This window comes from Arvicola amphibius, unplaced genomic scaffold, assembly GCF_903992535.2.
Source record: "Arvicola amphibius unplaced genomic scaffold, mArvAmp1.2, whole genome shotgun sequence".
Lineage (NCBI taxonomy): Eukaryota > Metazoa > Chordata > Mammalia > Rodentia > Cricetidae > Arvicola > Arvicola amphibius.
In genome coordinates, this window is record NW_024582319.1 from 125,292 (window position 1) to 139,865 (window position 14,574).

The following is a 14,574-nucleotide window of genomic DNA, read 5'->3' on the forward strand; positions in this document are numbered from 1 at the left end:
TATGGTGCCTTTATACAGCAATAGAATATTGGCTAAAACAGGGAGGTTGAAACGCTCTATTGATACCTGGAACTCTAGAAGTTTCCTGAAATATGTACATATAAAAATTTTGTTTAAATATGGTTACTATGTGATGGGGAAGAGAATACTCCAGTTAGATATAATATGCTACAAAATCAAATTTTCAGGACTAGGAATATGCTACATCTTGTTGAGTTGTTCCTAAAGGAGTAACATAGTACACCTCCCAAATATCATATGTTATTACTTATGCTGTTGTTAAACCTTTACAACCTGACAGTAAGGCCTAATGGCTAAAGATACGGTTCACTTAAGTCTCCATTTGTTTATGTCATCAAACATGAATAAATTGCAAAGTTGAACTAGAGACATCAGTACTACTGACTAGTGAGGGTTCTGTTAGGGGCTATCACAACTACCAACTTCATATTCTTTTGGCCACACAGGACCTAGATTTAACAGCCTTTTGTGTGAGGGGTAAGAAATCAGCAGCCTGTGTTGAAGGCTGTCTACAGCCTTCTGTGTGCAAATGCTGAGCCCACCTGCCTGACCCCCAAGCTGGCTACTCCAAAATCAGAAACTGGGTCTGTTTACTTAGGTAATGGTTAAAAACTAACACCACTTCAAACTGAGAGTCAAACTAAGTTATATGAAAAAGAAAAACCTTGCAGTCAGCAAGACTTTATTCTCAGCCTAAGGATTATTAACCACAGGATGTCTGGACTACAACCCTAAGTCATGGCCCTCAGCATTTGAGTCTTGATAGCAATCTAAAGGGAAGACTGATCCCAGAGTCACCTGGATCATTTCTCAAAAGTGTTCCCATACTGTATAATTGTTATTTTAAAATATTAAACAGATGCTCATTCTGCTTCTGTAATCTAACTTATCCTTGCTTGCTCTAAAAAACAAAAACAGGATAATTTCTCACATAGCAAAAATACCCCAGGAGTTGAGACAATTGAGGTTTGTGCCTTTAAAAACTCCATCAAGCCTTCCCCCTTTGTAGCAGCTCTTAGATAGTCAAAGAAGATGCTTGTGGCAATGTTACTATAAATAAACTTGTATTGTTTTTCAATCTTTTAATTTAAAGGAAATTTTGTCTGCTGGTCTCACTGAGGGTCACGCATGGGTGATGGGTGCAAGGGCCAACTGTCAGAGGGTGACAGAGCAAGACTGCCATAGGTGATACCTGGAGGACCGGTGGACTGAGAGAGTCTGCAGGGAAATAGAGAGACCCTAGATGGCATGATTCTGCTGTGGCAAGGGATGGTGGGTCCAGGGGCCTTGATTGCTAGTTCTGCAGGAGTCTGAAGAGTAACAACCTGTTTACTTCTCAGGAAGGCCAGTCCCTGTGGGTTGGGAGAGGGAAAACCTTTTCAAAAAGAATACAATGAAACATTTAGTTAGAAGTTTCCCAAAGCCTGCTTAACAAACATCATAGAAAACTGCTGAGAGGGTTTAATAGTAAATGGATCCAAAACATCATAATTAAGTTTATCTTAATTTTACCAGTTGTAGTCAAAAGAAAAAATAAAACTTAGAGAAAATATAGTGGAGACCTCTGCCTCTATGGAGGGAAAGAAAAGAGAGGGACCATAGAAGCTAGAATGGTCTGGTTTTCTGTTTCAGGTACTTGAGGCCCTCCTGTCTTCCCCAGACCCCGACCCCGCCTCCGTGAACCCCCACCCCCACACCTGCTCAGATAAACTTGCTGATCTCCTCCCACAGACTCTCCAGAGTGGATCTACCCACGCTGGCCCAGAAGTTAGGCATTGGAGATGTAACATCCCCATGCCTTGGGAGTCCTGGCTTGCTTGCTAGTGCTATGCATAGTGGTTGGGGCCAGAGCTGCCTCCCATCCTACTAGCACAGAGCAGAGACTTGTGAGGAAACTACCAGGTATGGACTGACTCAGTGTGCCTGGCTGCAGGGTGGGATACGTGTGGGGTGATGATGGTGGCCATCAGAAGCTTTGGGAATGGCAAATAGCCCCTGAGTGAGAAGGGGAGCAGCAGGTTCGGTTCTTCTCCCAAATCCACAGATTGCTATGTGTCAGTGTATGAGGTATCTGGCGTCTCAGGACCACTACCCAAGTGTGAGGCACCCCATAAAATGGATCGCAGTGGCAGGGAGCCTCAGGCCCCTCAGCCTAAGCAGTGAGAGTGCCACTTGCTGGGTTTCCATGATTCCCATTGTTGACAAAACCTGCCTGTTGTTGGTTTCCGAGGTCACCAGGACAGTTATGGCTCATCTTAAGCCAAAATGAAGGCTAGAGTTTGGGAGGACTCCAGCCAAAGCTCAACTTTTGTCACACAGTGTCTCACATGATATGGTGACAACTTCAGGTCTTCCACTCCTCTCTTTGACTGTAGTTGTCTTGAGGGGTTGTCTTTCAGAGGCATACCTTTGTAGACCACACTCTGGGAGGTGAGGGGCACTTGTCCCAGAATCCCAGCTCAGCTACACAGACTGGCTACACAGACACTGAATTTCATCAAACAAAGCCAGAGTCTGAGGCTTTACCTCCCCAAGGTAAATATATGTATATGGGCTCTTCCTAACCTCTGCCCCCTGCCCACTGTGCCTGGGTATGGCATGGAAATGCAGGCCAATGGCCTGATGGTACCACACAGTGCATGGTGAGCTGGTGCCCCACTGGAGCAGATGTCCCAACAGTCAGTTCTTTGAACCTTGGTTTTGTATTCTGGTAGCACAGCTCGGCCTCCCTCTCCTCCACCCAGTTGATGGCAGCTCAGCTCAGCCTTCCAGGAAAGTGCAAGTGGGGGCAAGTACCCAAGTACCTTTCTACCTCAGCAGCTGGGGTCTCCTGGAAAATTTTCCTTTCTCTAGCTGTGGAGCCTATCTTGAAGCTAGCTCTTGTAGATCAAGTTGGGCTTGAATTCACAGAAATTTACCTGCCTCTGCCTCCCAAGTGCTGGGATTAAAGGCATGAGCCACAACTGCCTGGAACTTTTTTTGGTGAATGGAAGTGGACTGGAAGGTTGAGTGTGCATGCCATTCAGCTGGTCTGACAACAGTTGTCAGGAAATCAGCTCTCTCTTTGAGCATTGGCTTGCATATTAGTGCTTCCCCAGGAGCCAAATGACCAGTGACAGGGGACCGTATTAATTTTAGGAGGAGATATTATTCCCTGTGTCTGGTGTCAATGACCTCAGGTCCAGGGGAAAGCACAGACACTCTGTGCTCCAGGCAATGAAGGTGGATTGGTGGGAAATGCGATGGGCCTAGCAATGAAAATACAAAGACATGGCTGACTTTCTCTGGGAACATTAATCACCAAGCATGAGCTGGCAGGACCTAAGGGTTCTGGAGCAGAGCTAGGCCCCAACCACACTGGCTGTTGGGGGTGTGAAGGCTCCATTAGACCATGATCTGATAATACCTCCTCAGCATATACCATATTCAGTGTTGTCTCAAGCCTCATCCTACACTGTGTTTCCTGCATAAATCACAACACAAGCCCCTGTAGGCCCTGTGACACTGGAATGGGATCACAGGGTTGGATTTGCTGTTGCCCGAGGCCCCCAAAGTCCAGGTATCTGGGCTGTGTTGGCTCCTAGTGGACAGGATGGGTGGATAGATCAAATGTCAGCTTGGCTGATTCAGGGCCATTTTCTTTCCCCACCCCATACATCCAGGCATTTGCCTCTCCATCCTGTGGAATGCTGTGTTTTTCCCCAGTCACTCTTGATAAGAGTACTTGTGTGAACAGCTTGACCTCTTGTCTTGCCCAGACTAAACCACAACTGTTGCTTTTGGGTGATGGTCGCCCTGAGGTCACTGACTAGACAGTTTCTGGTCTTCTGGGGTGCCTCAGGAAGCTTCCAGCATTGGATTGCCTCCAGAGGACATGACAGCAGGAGAACTGGAGGCCAGGATAGAAGATCCCTTACTGGGAGGCCCACTCAGGGACAAACAAAATATGTCTGGCTCCATGGGACACAAGCTTCATGGATACTTTTGAGGACAGTTTCTCTGGCTGTTGGAATCTTGGTGGGATGACTCTGGGATGGGCAGAACTGGTACTGGTTTTGTTTGAGTGGACATTTGAACATCGAATATAGGCTATGCATCTGCAGAATGGAAAGTGAAATATTAATCAGTCCATTTGAATCTAAGGAAGGAGGTCTGATCAGCAGGACTACCTGTCCCTGTCCTGGGCCCTCAGCATATCTGTGCCTGTGATGGGTATTGTTAGGTCCTAGCAGGGAGATCTGGGTATGATAACCAGCTGGTGGTGTGTCCCTAGGTGTGAGGCCTTTAGTTCTCCTCATGAGCTGGGCACCATCTGGGTAGGGAAGAGGTGTATGGCTACCTGTGTATAACCACCCAAGAACTCCAGTTTCTTAACTCTCAGAATGGGTGACTGTCTCCACTTGGCTGTGATTCTAGCTCGAGTTGGCTCACATGGCCCCTCTGTGAGCATGGTCCTCATTTGTGAAATGGGGAACCCAGGTGTAGGAGTTTAAAGCTTCAGACCTTCCAGGCAGGTGCTATACCATAGAGCTGCTCCCACCCTTCTCGACATTTTTATATCTTTCAGCTACTAAGTGTGCTGATGTGTGTCAGGGCACACAGATGTGAGTCCATTCCACCTTGACTAGAGGTCAGAGAGTTTGAGCTTGTTTTGCTTTTTCAAAGTTGTTAACAACAAGTGACTACAAAACAAGAGGTCCTGACCTAGAGTGCTTAATTTGTATTTTAAGTACAGAGGTGTATCAGCTTCATCTTGACCAAAGATCAGAGGTGCTCTGTTTATTTGTTTTATCATGTTGGTGAAGTCTATTGACTCCCCCTTTCCCTCTTTGGAGTGGGGTATGAAAAGATATGTGGAAAACACAGGGGTGTTTCAGTATTCACTAAATTTCCCTCCTGATGCTGTTCTGTGTCTTGTCTTTTATTTCTCTCTTATCTCTGTTTCTCTTTGCTTAATAATTCTAATCATCACGCTCCTACCCTGGAATGTGTGAATCCAATCTAGGCTGGTCCTAAGCAGCTGTGTCTCCTCCATAGCATCCTTGGAAGACAGCTTCCTCCTCCAGGACAGAGACAGAAACCTTAACACACACCACTGACAGAGTTGAGATACTGACACCCCTGGGCTCCTACTGAAATAGTCTGCCCACTCTTGGTTTAAACATTGTCTGGCAGAACCCCAAGCCCCATGATCATGCCCCTCACTTGCCTGTTACAGTTTTGCTAGTTTGCAAAGTGAAGTATGGGCCTTCAGCATGCTACTTTGAAGAATCCGTTTCACAGCTTTCCATTTCATCCACAGAGGTCCCAGGCCCTGAGCCTAGCCAGCAAAAGCAAGTGGTCTTTGGCTGCAGGGACACCATGGAGCTGATCTGCTCTCTGCCTGGAGATGCCTGCACAGGCTGCACTGTCTGGTCTAAGGATGGCACAGAGCTGGTAGCTTCCCACCGCATCCTGGTGGGGCACCAGAGGTTACAAGTGCTGAACGTCTCCCATGATGATGCCGGGGTCTACATGTGCCAGCAGCAGCTCACTCAGGATGTCCTGTGCTACTTCACTGTGCATGTGACAAGTAAGTTCTTGGTGGCTGGGGCTCACAAATGTGTTGAGCAGCTGCATAGCTAGGGAGGTCCGGGCAGTCCTAGGCAGCATGGCTCCAGTATCCCTGGCTCAAGAGTGTTGCTGGCTGTAGTAGCCCACATAGGAGGCGGTACCCCCAATTTTGTGCTATTTGAATGAATGGCCTTGCAAAAGCAGGGAGCAGTGGTCCCTAAAGATGGAGAACAGTGTACTCTGAAAATAGGGAGCAGCAGGTCTCTGGATGTAGGAGTGTCACAGGACCACTGCTTGTTTACTGCAGATGCTCCATCCTCAGGAGATGATGAAGATGGTGAGAGCGTGGCTGAAGACACAGGTAAGATCAGAGCCTAGGCATACTGAGCTGGTCAGGATCAGGCTGCTTCCTTCCTGGAGTCTTGTTGTTAAAGGACACTGCTACAGGCAGACAGTGCCCCAGGGGCAGTGAGGGGGCAGGGCTGCTTGGCAGGGATTTTGGTAAGGATTCTGGAGGGAAGGAACATCACAGGTGTGAGTAAACCAGGCAAGGTGCTCAAGTTGTCGCTGATGAGTACATAGGTCCAGGGATTCATGTGTCTGGGTTTCTTTCCTGCCCAGTTCCCACAATGGTTAGGTCCCAAAGAAATCAAACAGAGGTCTGCATTAGTTATAAACTGATTGGCCCATTAGCTCAGGCTTCTTATTAACTCTTTTTTTTACATTTCCTTTTCTTTTTTTCTTATTTATTTATTTATTATGTATACAATATTTTGTCTACATGCAGGCCAGAAGAGGGCACCAGATTTCATTACAGATGGTTGTGAGCCACCATGTGGTTGCTGGGAATTGAACTAAAGACCTTTGGAAGAGCAGGCAATGCTCTTAACCGCTGAGCCATCTCTCCAGCCCCTTATTAACTCTTAAAACTTATATTAGCCCATTATTCTTATCTTTGTTAGCCACATGGCTCAGTACCTTTTATGGCGAGGCATTCACATCTTGCTTCTTCTGTGGCAGGGCCAGAACTGCAGAAAGAGCTTTCCTCTTCCCAGAATTCTGTTCTCATTGACCCGCCTCTACTTCCTGTTCAGTTGTCTGGCCTATACTTCTGGCTACTGGCCAATCAACGTTTTATTAAAATACAATTGACAGGGTAGAAACCATTGTCCCACAGCAGATTCACAGGACTAGTGGCTGTTGCTACAGACCAGCAGGAGGGCAACAGTGCCATGCTAGGCATACATTTTAAATGGGGCATCACAGATTTGGTTTGAGTATATGAGTGCATGTGGCAGTGCCCATGTTATGGCCTAGAACCATGGTGGGAGAGAGAGGGGGGGTACCATCTGTACTACTATGTCTACTATTATACTGCACCTGTATTGTGGAGCCTGCACTAAAGGACCATCCATGAGCTGGGCAAGGGCCTGAAGATTTAAACACACAAAGACACACAGAGACATGGGTCATACTTGAAACAAGAAAGCCCCTTTATTGTGTACCAGAGCCACTTATATATGCATCCCTAACTGATAGCCATGCCCCAGGCAAACCCAACAGAAACCATTCTCCTGCCATCAGGAACTCCTGAGGGTCTCATGCTCAGAGTAGCTACAAACACAGGAAAAACAAGTTGTTTTGCTTAGACAGAGCAGCTGCAAGCATAACAAGTTGTTTACAAGAAATTCAGGGTCTGGGTTCACAGCCCCCAACAGAGAGAGAGAGAGAGAGAGAGAGAGAGAGAGAGAGAGAGAGAGAGAGAGAGAGAGAGAGAGAGAGAGAATGTACATCATGGGTCCAGACACTGTATGTGGCAGTGGTTATGACTCTGAGACTAGGCTGGTGTTAAATGAGTCCTCAGACCACCTGGAACCTTCTGGGGTAGAGTGGACAAGGGGTTGAGAGGAATCAGAGACACAAACTTAATGGGAAAACAGGGTAATGAGTGTGTGCGGGTGAAGAGAGCAGGTATAGGAATTGTTTGAGGTTTCACAACCCTCATAGAAATGGATTTAGATTCTAGGACTGAAGCCAAAAATGGTAGTAGTCCTGAGAGTGGGTCAGTTTCTCATTTTCCCTTTCAACTTTGGCTATCAGGTTGTTCAGAGCAAAATTTTTAACCCAGTTGGTCTCTAGCTTCTGCCCCCAACAATTACCAATGTGTTTGCCCTAATTTCCTGTTTTCTTCTGTCATCCTGGCCTTCCCAGGTTGTATTTAGTGCTTATGCACCATAAAGGCTTAGGTAAGGTGCCTGAAGGGTCACCTTCTTGACCTTACCTGGCATTAGGCAGCAATAAGTCGCTGTAGTCTCCCATTGTGGCACTCTTCTCTCAAGCCTACTGGCCAAATATGGAGCCTGGAGGGGCAGTTCAGATCTAGGAGGGACAGTTCTCCAGTGTCTGCACACTTTTCTGCTACTTCATATGGCAGTTCTTCCTCCCAGAGATGCATAGGGCCCTCCAATTGAGTCAAAATGGAAGACCCTGCCCCTGCCTTTGTTATCTGTTTTGGAAATTTGTTGCCTCCCTCAGATTCCTTATGAGTCCAAGCAATATGGCATCCTGTTGCTGGTTGATTTTGCTCTACTCTTTGGGAGCCCACTGCCCAGCTCCCAAATAAACACATGGAAACTTATTACTTATGATTGTCTGACCTTAACTTGGCTTATTTCTAGCCAACTTTTCTTTTTTTTTTTGGTTTTTCGAGACAGGGTTTCCCTGTAGTTTCTAGAGCCTGTCCTGGAACTAGCTCTTGTAGACCAGGCTGGCCTCGAACTCAGAGATCCACCTGCCTCTGCCTCCCGAGTGCTGGGATTAAAGGCGTGCGCCACCACCGCCCGGCCTAGCCAACTTTTCTTAACTTAAATTATCCCATCTACCCTTTGCTTCTGGGGCTCTTTCTCTATTCTATATGCCTTTCTTTACTTCTTACTCTGTGGCTGACTGTGTAGCTGGGTGACTGGGCCTTTGCATCCTCCTCTTTCTTTTCTTGTTCTCCTTCGATTTATCTGCTCTGCCTGCAAGCCCTGCCTATTTCCCTCTCTTGCCCTGCTATTGGTCATTTAGCTCTTTAATAGACCAGACAGAGTAACACAGCTTCACCAAATTATGCAAATATAACATAAAAGGGTGAAACACATCTGTGCATCATGAAACAATTGTTCCACAACATATAAAAATGTAGCATATCTTCAACTGATATTCCACAACAGTATCCTCTACCCAACTAAGAGGACGGAGGGAACTCAGTGGAGGGGAAGCATGACCTGAAGCGTACCTGCCTTCACTGCGCACTATACAGGCTAACTCAGATTTGGTGTACTGGTGGAATGACCTGGCCTAGTTGCCTCTCAGGATCTACATCCTACTGGGTTCTGCTTGCTGGGTACCTACACCTGTGAGCCTGCCTCAGATGGAGAGAAGAGACTGAGAATGGGACAGCTGTGGATGCAGTGTTCAGACAGAGTAAAGGAGTCTCAATACAGATGAGGGATGAGGCTTAAGGGTGTGTTGGTAGGGGAGCTTTGCAAGGCTGTACTGATTATGCTGTCATGAGCACTTCTGCCATCAGGGCCCCCTTACTGGACTCGGCCAGACCATATGGTTATGAAACTGCTGGCTGTGCCAGCCACCAGCACTGTGTGCTTCCATTGTGCAGCTGCTGACAACCCTACCCCCTCCATCTCCTGGCTGAAGAATGGCAAGGAATTACGAGGGGAGCAACACATGGGGGGCATCAAGGTAAGTCTGGGAAAGGGCCTGGGTACAGAGGGTATAACCCATATCATTTGTCATAGACCAGCCTCGACAAAAATACCTCTTGCCAGGGTACGGACATGAGATTGTAGAAATAGAAGTGCAAAGTAATAAAACTGAAACCATAAAAAGTACCAGGAGGGCATTCCAGTGGATACTGAAATTTTCCCTGTTTATTTTTCCTTATACATTTATATCCAAATACAAAAGGAGAAGAAGGCAACAAAAGACTTCTTTAACTTGATACAAAGTACAGGTAAAACAGTTAATTACTTTAACACTTTGAGGTGTCAAGTCATTAGCATCTTGTTGTTTAAGTAGCGAAGCCACTCTAGACCAAGTATCCTGAAAGCAGTCACTTCCTAGGTAACCTTATATTGCAAAAGAAAGAGAAGAAGTATGTTTGCATAGCCTAACTATCTGTCAGGATGAAAATAGGCTCACAGTTTTGGGCGTCCGCAGTCACTCACCTACTAACTTTACCTGCAGCTTAGGCACCAGCATTGGAGCCTGGTCATGGAGAGTGTGGTGCCTTCTGATAGCGGCTATTACACCTGCGTGGTTCAGAACAAGTTTGGTAGCATCCAGCAGACTTACACACTGGATGTACTGGGTAAGAGCCAGGCTGGGTGACTAAAGCAGGTCAGCCTCAGGCCATTGGACCCACTGCACCTGACCTATCTGTGTCTTACAGAGCACTTCCCACATTGGCCCATTTTGCATGCTGGGCTGCCAGAAAACCAGACAGCCACTCTAGGAAGTGATGTAGAGTTCCACTGCAAGGTGTACAGTGATGCTCAACCACACATCCAGTGGCTGAAGCATGTTGAGGTGAATGGCAGCAAGACAGGCCCGGATGGCAAGCCCTATGCCACCGTACTCAAGGTGGGCTCTGTTGTTGGCAGCTGGTTGGGTGGATGGGATAGCTGGAAGTGCCTTGGCCCTGGCCCTTAAGTCCCTCTTTGGCTGAGGAATACCTTGGGACTGAGACCCACATGTTGGAGTTTCTGGGAAGGGGCACCTGAGTCTCAGAACTTAGAACCTGTTCTGAGCTCCAGGCAGTCTCTGTGTTACTTCTGCCCTCCCGTAGGACTTGTTTCTCTGTTTGCTCTGAGGCTTGGGCCTACAGAAGGTTTCTCTTGGGTGATAGTTGTGGTGGCTCAGGACAGGAGGATGTCTGCTGAACTAGTACCCTCTGACATCAGAGTACCAGCTGTCCACTCTCCAGCTGCCTGCACTGCAGCACTAGCTCCAACCTGCCATGTCAGTCTCTTCCTGCCTCCCACTGTTCCTTCGTAGCCTCAAGTGGGGGCCACTTGAGAGAGAGTTTGTACTTTGCAACACAGAAAAATATCCTTTGAGAGAATTGGAGGTCTGGTGAGAGAGAGGAACAGGTGTTGGCAGGAGTTGGTATCCTGGCTGTTGAGAGAGACCACGAGGACCATGTCCAGTATACCTGCCACTGTGTGTGTGTGGTTTTGTGAGCACAGGCTGATGAGATATGACCCTTGGGATGAAGATTTGTAGAGTATGGGTTCCCCCCTCTCTCTCTGTGTATGTTTCTCTCTCTTTGTGTCTGTGTTTCTCTGTGTGTGTTTCTCTCTCTTTGTGTATGTTTCTCTCTCTCTCTCTCTCTCTCTCTCTCTCTCTCTCTCTCTCTCTTTCTCTCTCTCTCCTAGTGGGGAGCTGTGGGCGGCTTCCCGCCGCCCTGCTCTTCGCCACCGGCTAGCATAAAACCCGAAATAACAACACACAAACTGTATTCTTTAAAACACTGCCTGGCCCATTAGTTTCAGCCTCTTACTCACATCTCGACTAACCCATATCTAATAATCTGTGTAACACCACGAGTGGTGTCTTACCGGGAAAGATTCAGCATGTCTGACCTGGCAGCTGGCTTCATCGCATCTGTCTCTCTGAGGAGAGGCACAGTGGTCTGCCCCAGAGAGGAGAGGCGGGGTAACTGTCTGAGCCATCTACCTCACTTCCTTTTTCCTGTTCTGTCTACTCCACCCATCTAAATTTTGCCCTATCAAAAAGCCAAGGCAGTTTGTTTATTAGCCAATGAGAATCCTCCCTCTCTCTCTCTCTCTCTCTCTCTCTCTCTCTCTCTCTTTCTCTCTCTCTCTCTCTCTCTGTGTGTGTGTGTGTGTGTATGTGTAGGGAGAGTGGACATGAAGGAGGCCAGTCTGTGAAACCAAACCTACCACTGCCATTATGTGCCTTTGTTCAGGCAGACTTCCAGGTGCTTCCTCCCCCAACCCATTGTTTGTCATCTCCCTTGCCCTGTCTTGTCCTCATTTTCTTCTAGAGATTTACTGGATCAGTGACAATCTGAAGGCAGATGCACACCTTTATCTTTCAGTGTGTCAGAATGGGACAGGTACATTTGTTGAGCCATGAATTTCATGAGCATGGCTGAGAAGGCATTTTGGTCATATGCTCACAGTCCTCCAGTAGGTGATAACTGTTCTATGACAATCTGGCACACAGCTCCAGCTCCAATGCCCCAACTATGTACCTTCCCAAATGCCTTGTACCATCCGTTCCCTGCTTGACCCCACCTCTGACTCATTTCTGTTTCTGATGCCTTGATAATACTGGTAGCCCCCAGCCAGCACTGACTTACTACCTCCTCCAAAGCCCCTCAGGTCTGTGCTGTCCTCTTGCTGCACCACATGCATGCTGAGAAGTTTTCAGAACCTTCTAGGGGCTGAGCTCTGTGCTGCTTGAGAACATCCACTTTCCACCATTCTCTGGCTGACACTGATTTCCTCTGGCTTTCTGTCCACACATCTGTCTGCCCATCTTTTTTTTCTGTACCTCTCCTATTGCTGCACTAACTCTGCATGTTGCTTCTTTGTGGCACCATGCTGCCCAAGTGCCTGATGCTTACTTGGGACAGGGAACAATCCACCAATAGAGGGACTGATTTCAGGCTTCATGCCTTGGTTCAGGATGCAGAGGGCATCCATTGCAGTGGTAGAGCTGTAGTTGTCAAGGTGGTAGCAGAGGTGGCATTTTCCTTGAAGCCTGCCTGATCGTCTCCATGTGGACTGTGCTGTAGAAAAGGGCCTTTAATTTAACTCAGAGTTCCGTGGTAGTGAGACACAATTGCTACTGGCTACACTGATCTATTCCCAAAAGAATTTTGAGCACCAACAACATTCCACATGGAGCCTTTCTTCTTGGCAGAACTGGCCTTTGGGCAAAGAAATGCCCATACCTTAACCACTGATAGAGATACAGAGTATCCACAAATGGATAAAACATAACTGTCATATCCTGCCAAGAAAGGGTAAGATAGTTTTGAAAAGTTTCTTGCCTTTAAAAATGGTATGCCAGTTATATTAGGCCTTAGCTAAAGTTGGTTGCTTCAATGATGCAAACGTGACTTTTAGTGATTGCCCAGGTCGCTAGTTGTCTCTGTGATTTTTTGCATGTTTTGGAAGTTGTTTAATTGTACTTCCTAGTTGGTCAGGTAACATTATTTCCCTTCTCATATCTTTGATGGGGTTGAAGACTATATAAATGTAGTTAATTTCCTCTCATGACTTGACCAAGTTATTTATTATACAAGAATTAAGCTAGTTGGAATAGGATATTTGTACTTATTGTATATAACTTCATAGAAGGTTTAGAACTCTCTTACTTAAACAAATGGGGGAGGTGTTGCGGGAGCTCCTTCCACTCCTTCAGCCAATAGCCACTGAGAAACCAGCACATTGGGGCGTGGTCTGTCTCTCTTTATAAAAGCAGCCACTTCCCTCTGCTCACTCTCTGGCATCCAGCTCTGCTTACAGAAACTAGGCTCCCTTCCTGATTGAACAGAGGGCTGTTGGCTGAGATGGTGATCTGTAAGTTTTTTACTTTTCAATAAATAACCATTCTATTAATCATAATTCCAACTGGTATGGCATTGTTTGTGACTTATGCCTTGAATGCTGTACTTTGAAAGATAAGCATTTTCTTTTGAAAGCATACTTACTTCTTTGGAAGCTTAAGATAGAAATGGACATGCATATCTCTCAAAATAGAAGCACTTGTTACTAACAGTGTAAAACATTGTTAGAAGTGAATGGAGTGTTGGATTTCTGTCTAAATGCTGTACTTTGAAAGATAAGCACTTTCTTTTAAAGGGTACTTATTTCATTAGAAACTTCAGATAGAAACACACATGCATTTCTCTCAAATGACAAGCACTTGCTTCTAAAAGTGTAAAGCATTGTTAGAAGTGAATGGAGTGTTGCATTTCTGTCTAAATGCTGTACTTTTAAAGATAAGCACTTTGTTTTTAAAGTGTAATTATTTCTTTAGAAGCTTCAGATAGAAACGAATACGTTTTTTCTCTCAAAAGAGAAACACTTGTTCTAACAGTGTAAAGCATTGTTAGAAGTGAATGGAGTGTTGGATTTCTGTCTAAATGCTGTACTTTGAAAGATAAGCACTTTTTAAAAGGGTACTTATTTCTTTAGAAACTTCAGATAGAAACACACATCCATTTCTCTCAAATGACAAGCCCTTGCTTCTAACAGAATAAAGCAATGATAGTAGTGAATGGAGTGTTGCATTTCTGTTTAAAGGCTGTACTTTGAAAGATAAGGAATTTCTTTTGAAAGTTGTACATAATTCTTTAGAAGCTTTCCTGAGAAACACATATGTGTCCCTCTCAAACGAGAAGCACTTGCTTCTAACAGGTTAAAGCATTGTTAGAAGTCTTTATAAAAGCAGCCACTTCCCTCTGCTAACTCTCTGGAATCCAGCTCTGCTTACAGAAACTAGGCTCCCTTCCTGATTGAACAGAGGGCTGTTGGCTGAGATGGTCTAAATGCTATTCTTTGAATTATAAGCACTTCCTTTTTAATGTATATGCAAATCCTAAGGAACTTTCCTGAGAAAAGCATATGTGTTTCTCTCAAAAGAGAAGCACTTGCTTCAAACATTGCAAAGCATTTTTAGAAGTAAATGGAGTCTTGCATTTTTGTCTAAATGCTCTACTTTGAAAGATAGGCACTTTCTTTTGAAAGTGTACTTATTTCTTTACAAGCTTTCCTGAGAAATTCACATGCGTTTCTCTCAAAAGAGAAACACTTGTTTCCAACATTGTAAAGCATTATTATAAGTGAATGGAGTGTTGCATTTCTGTCTAAATGCTGTTCTCTGAATTATAAGCACGTTGTTTTAAAAGTGTACATAAATCCTAAGAAACTTTCCTGAGAAATGCTTATGTGTTTCTCTCAA

General features: G+C 45.7%; 1 protein-coding gene across 1 annotated transcript; it reads left to right on the top strand.

The window, feature by feature from the left end:
* The first annotated feature begins 4,403 nt into the window (after positions 1–4,403).
* Positions 4,404–12,374, top strand: LOC119805848 (fibroblast growth factor receptor 3-like). The gene is given in 9 exon segments (XM_042054406.1): positions 4,404–4,463; positions 5,197–5,593; positions 5,882–5,935; positions 9,134–9,318; positions 9,823–9,946; positions 10,028–10,218; positions 11,647–11,692; positions 11,695–11,789; positions 12,291–12,374. Coding segments are annotated over 9 exon segments (1,236 nt in total).
* The last annotated feature ends 2,200 nt before the right edge of the window (positions 12,375–14,574 follow it).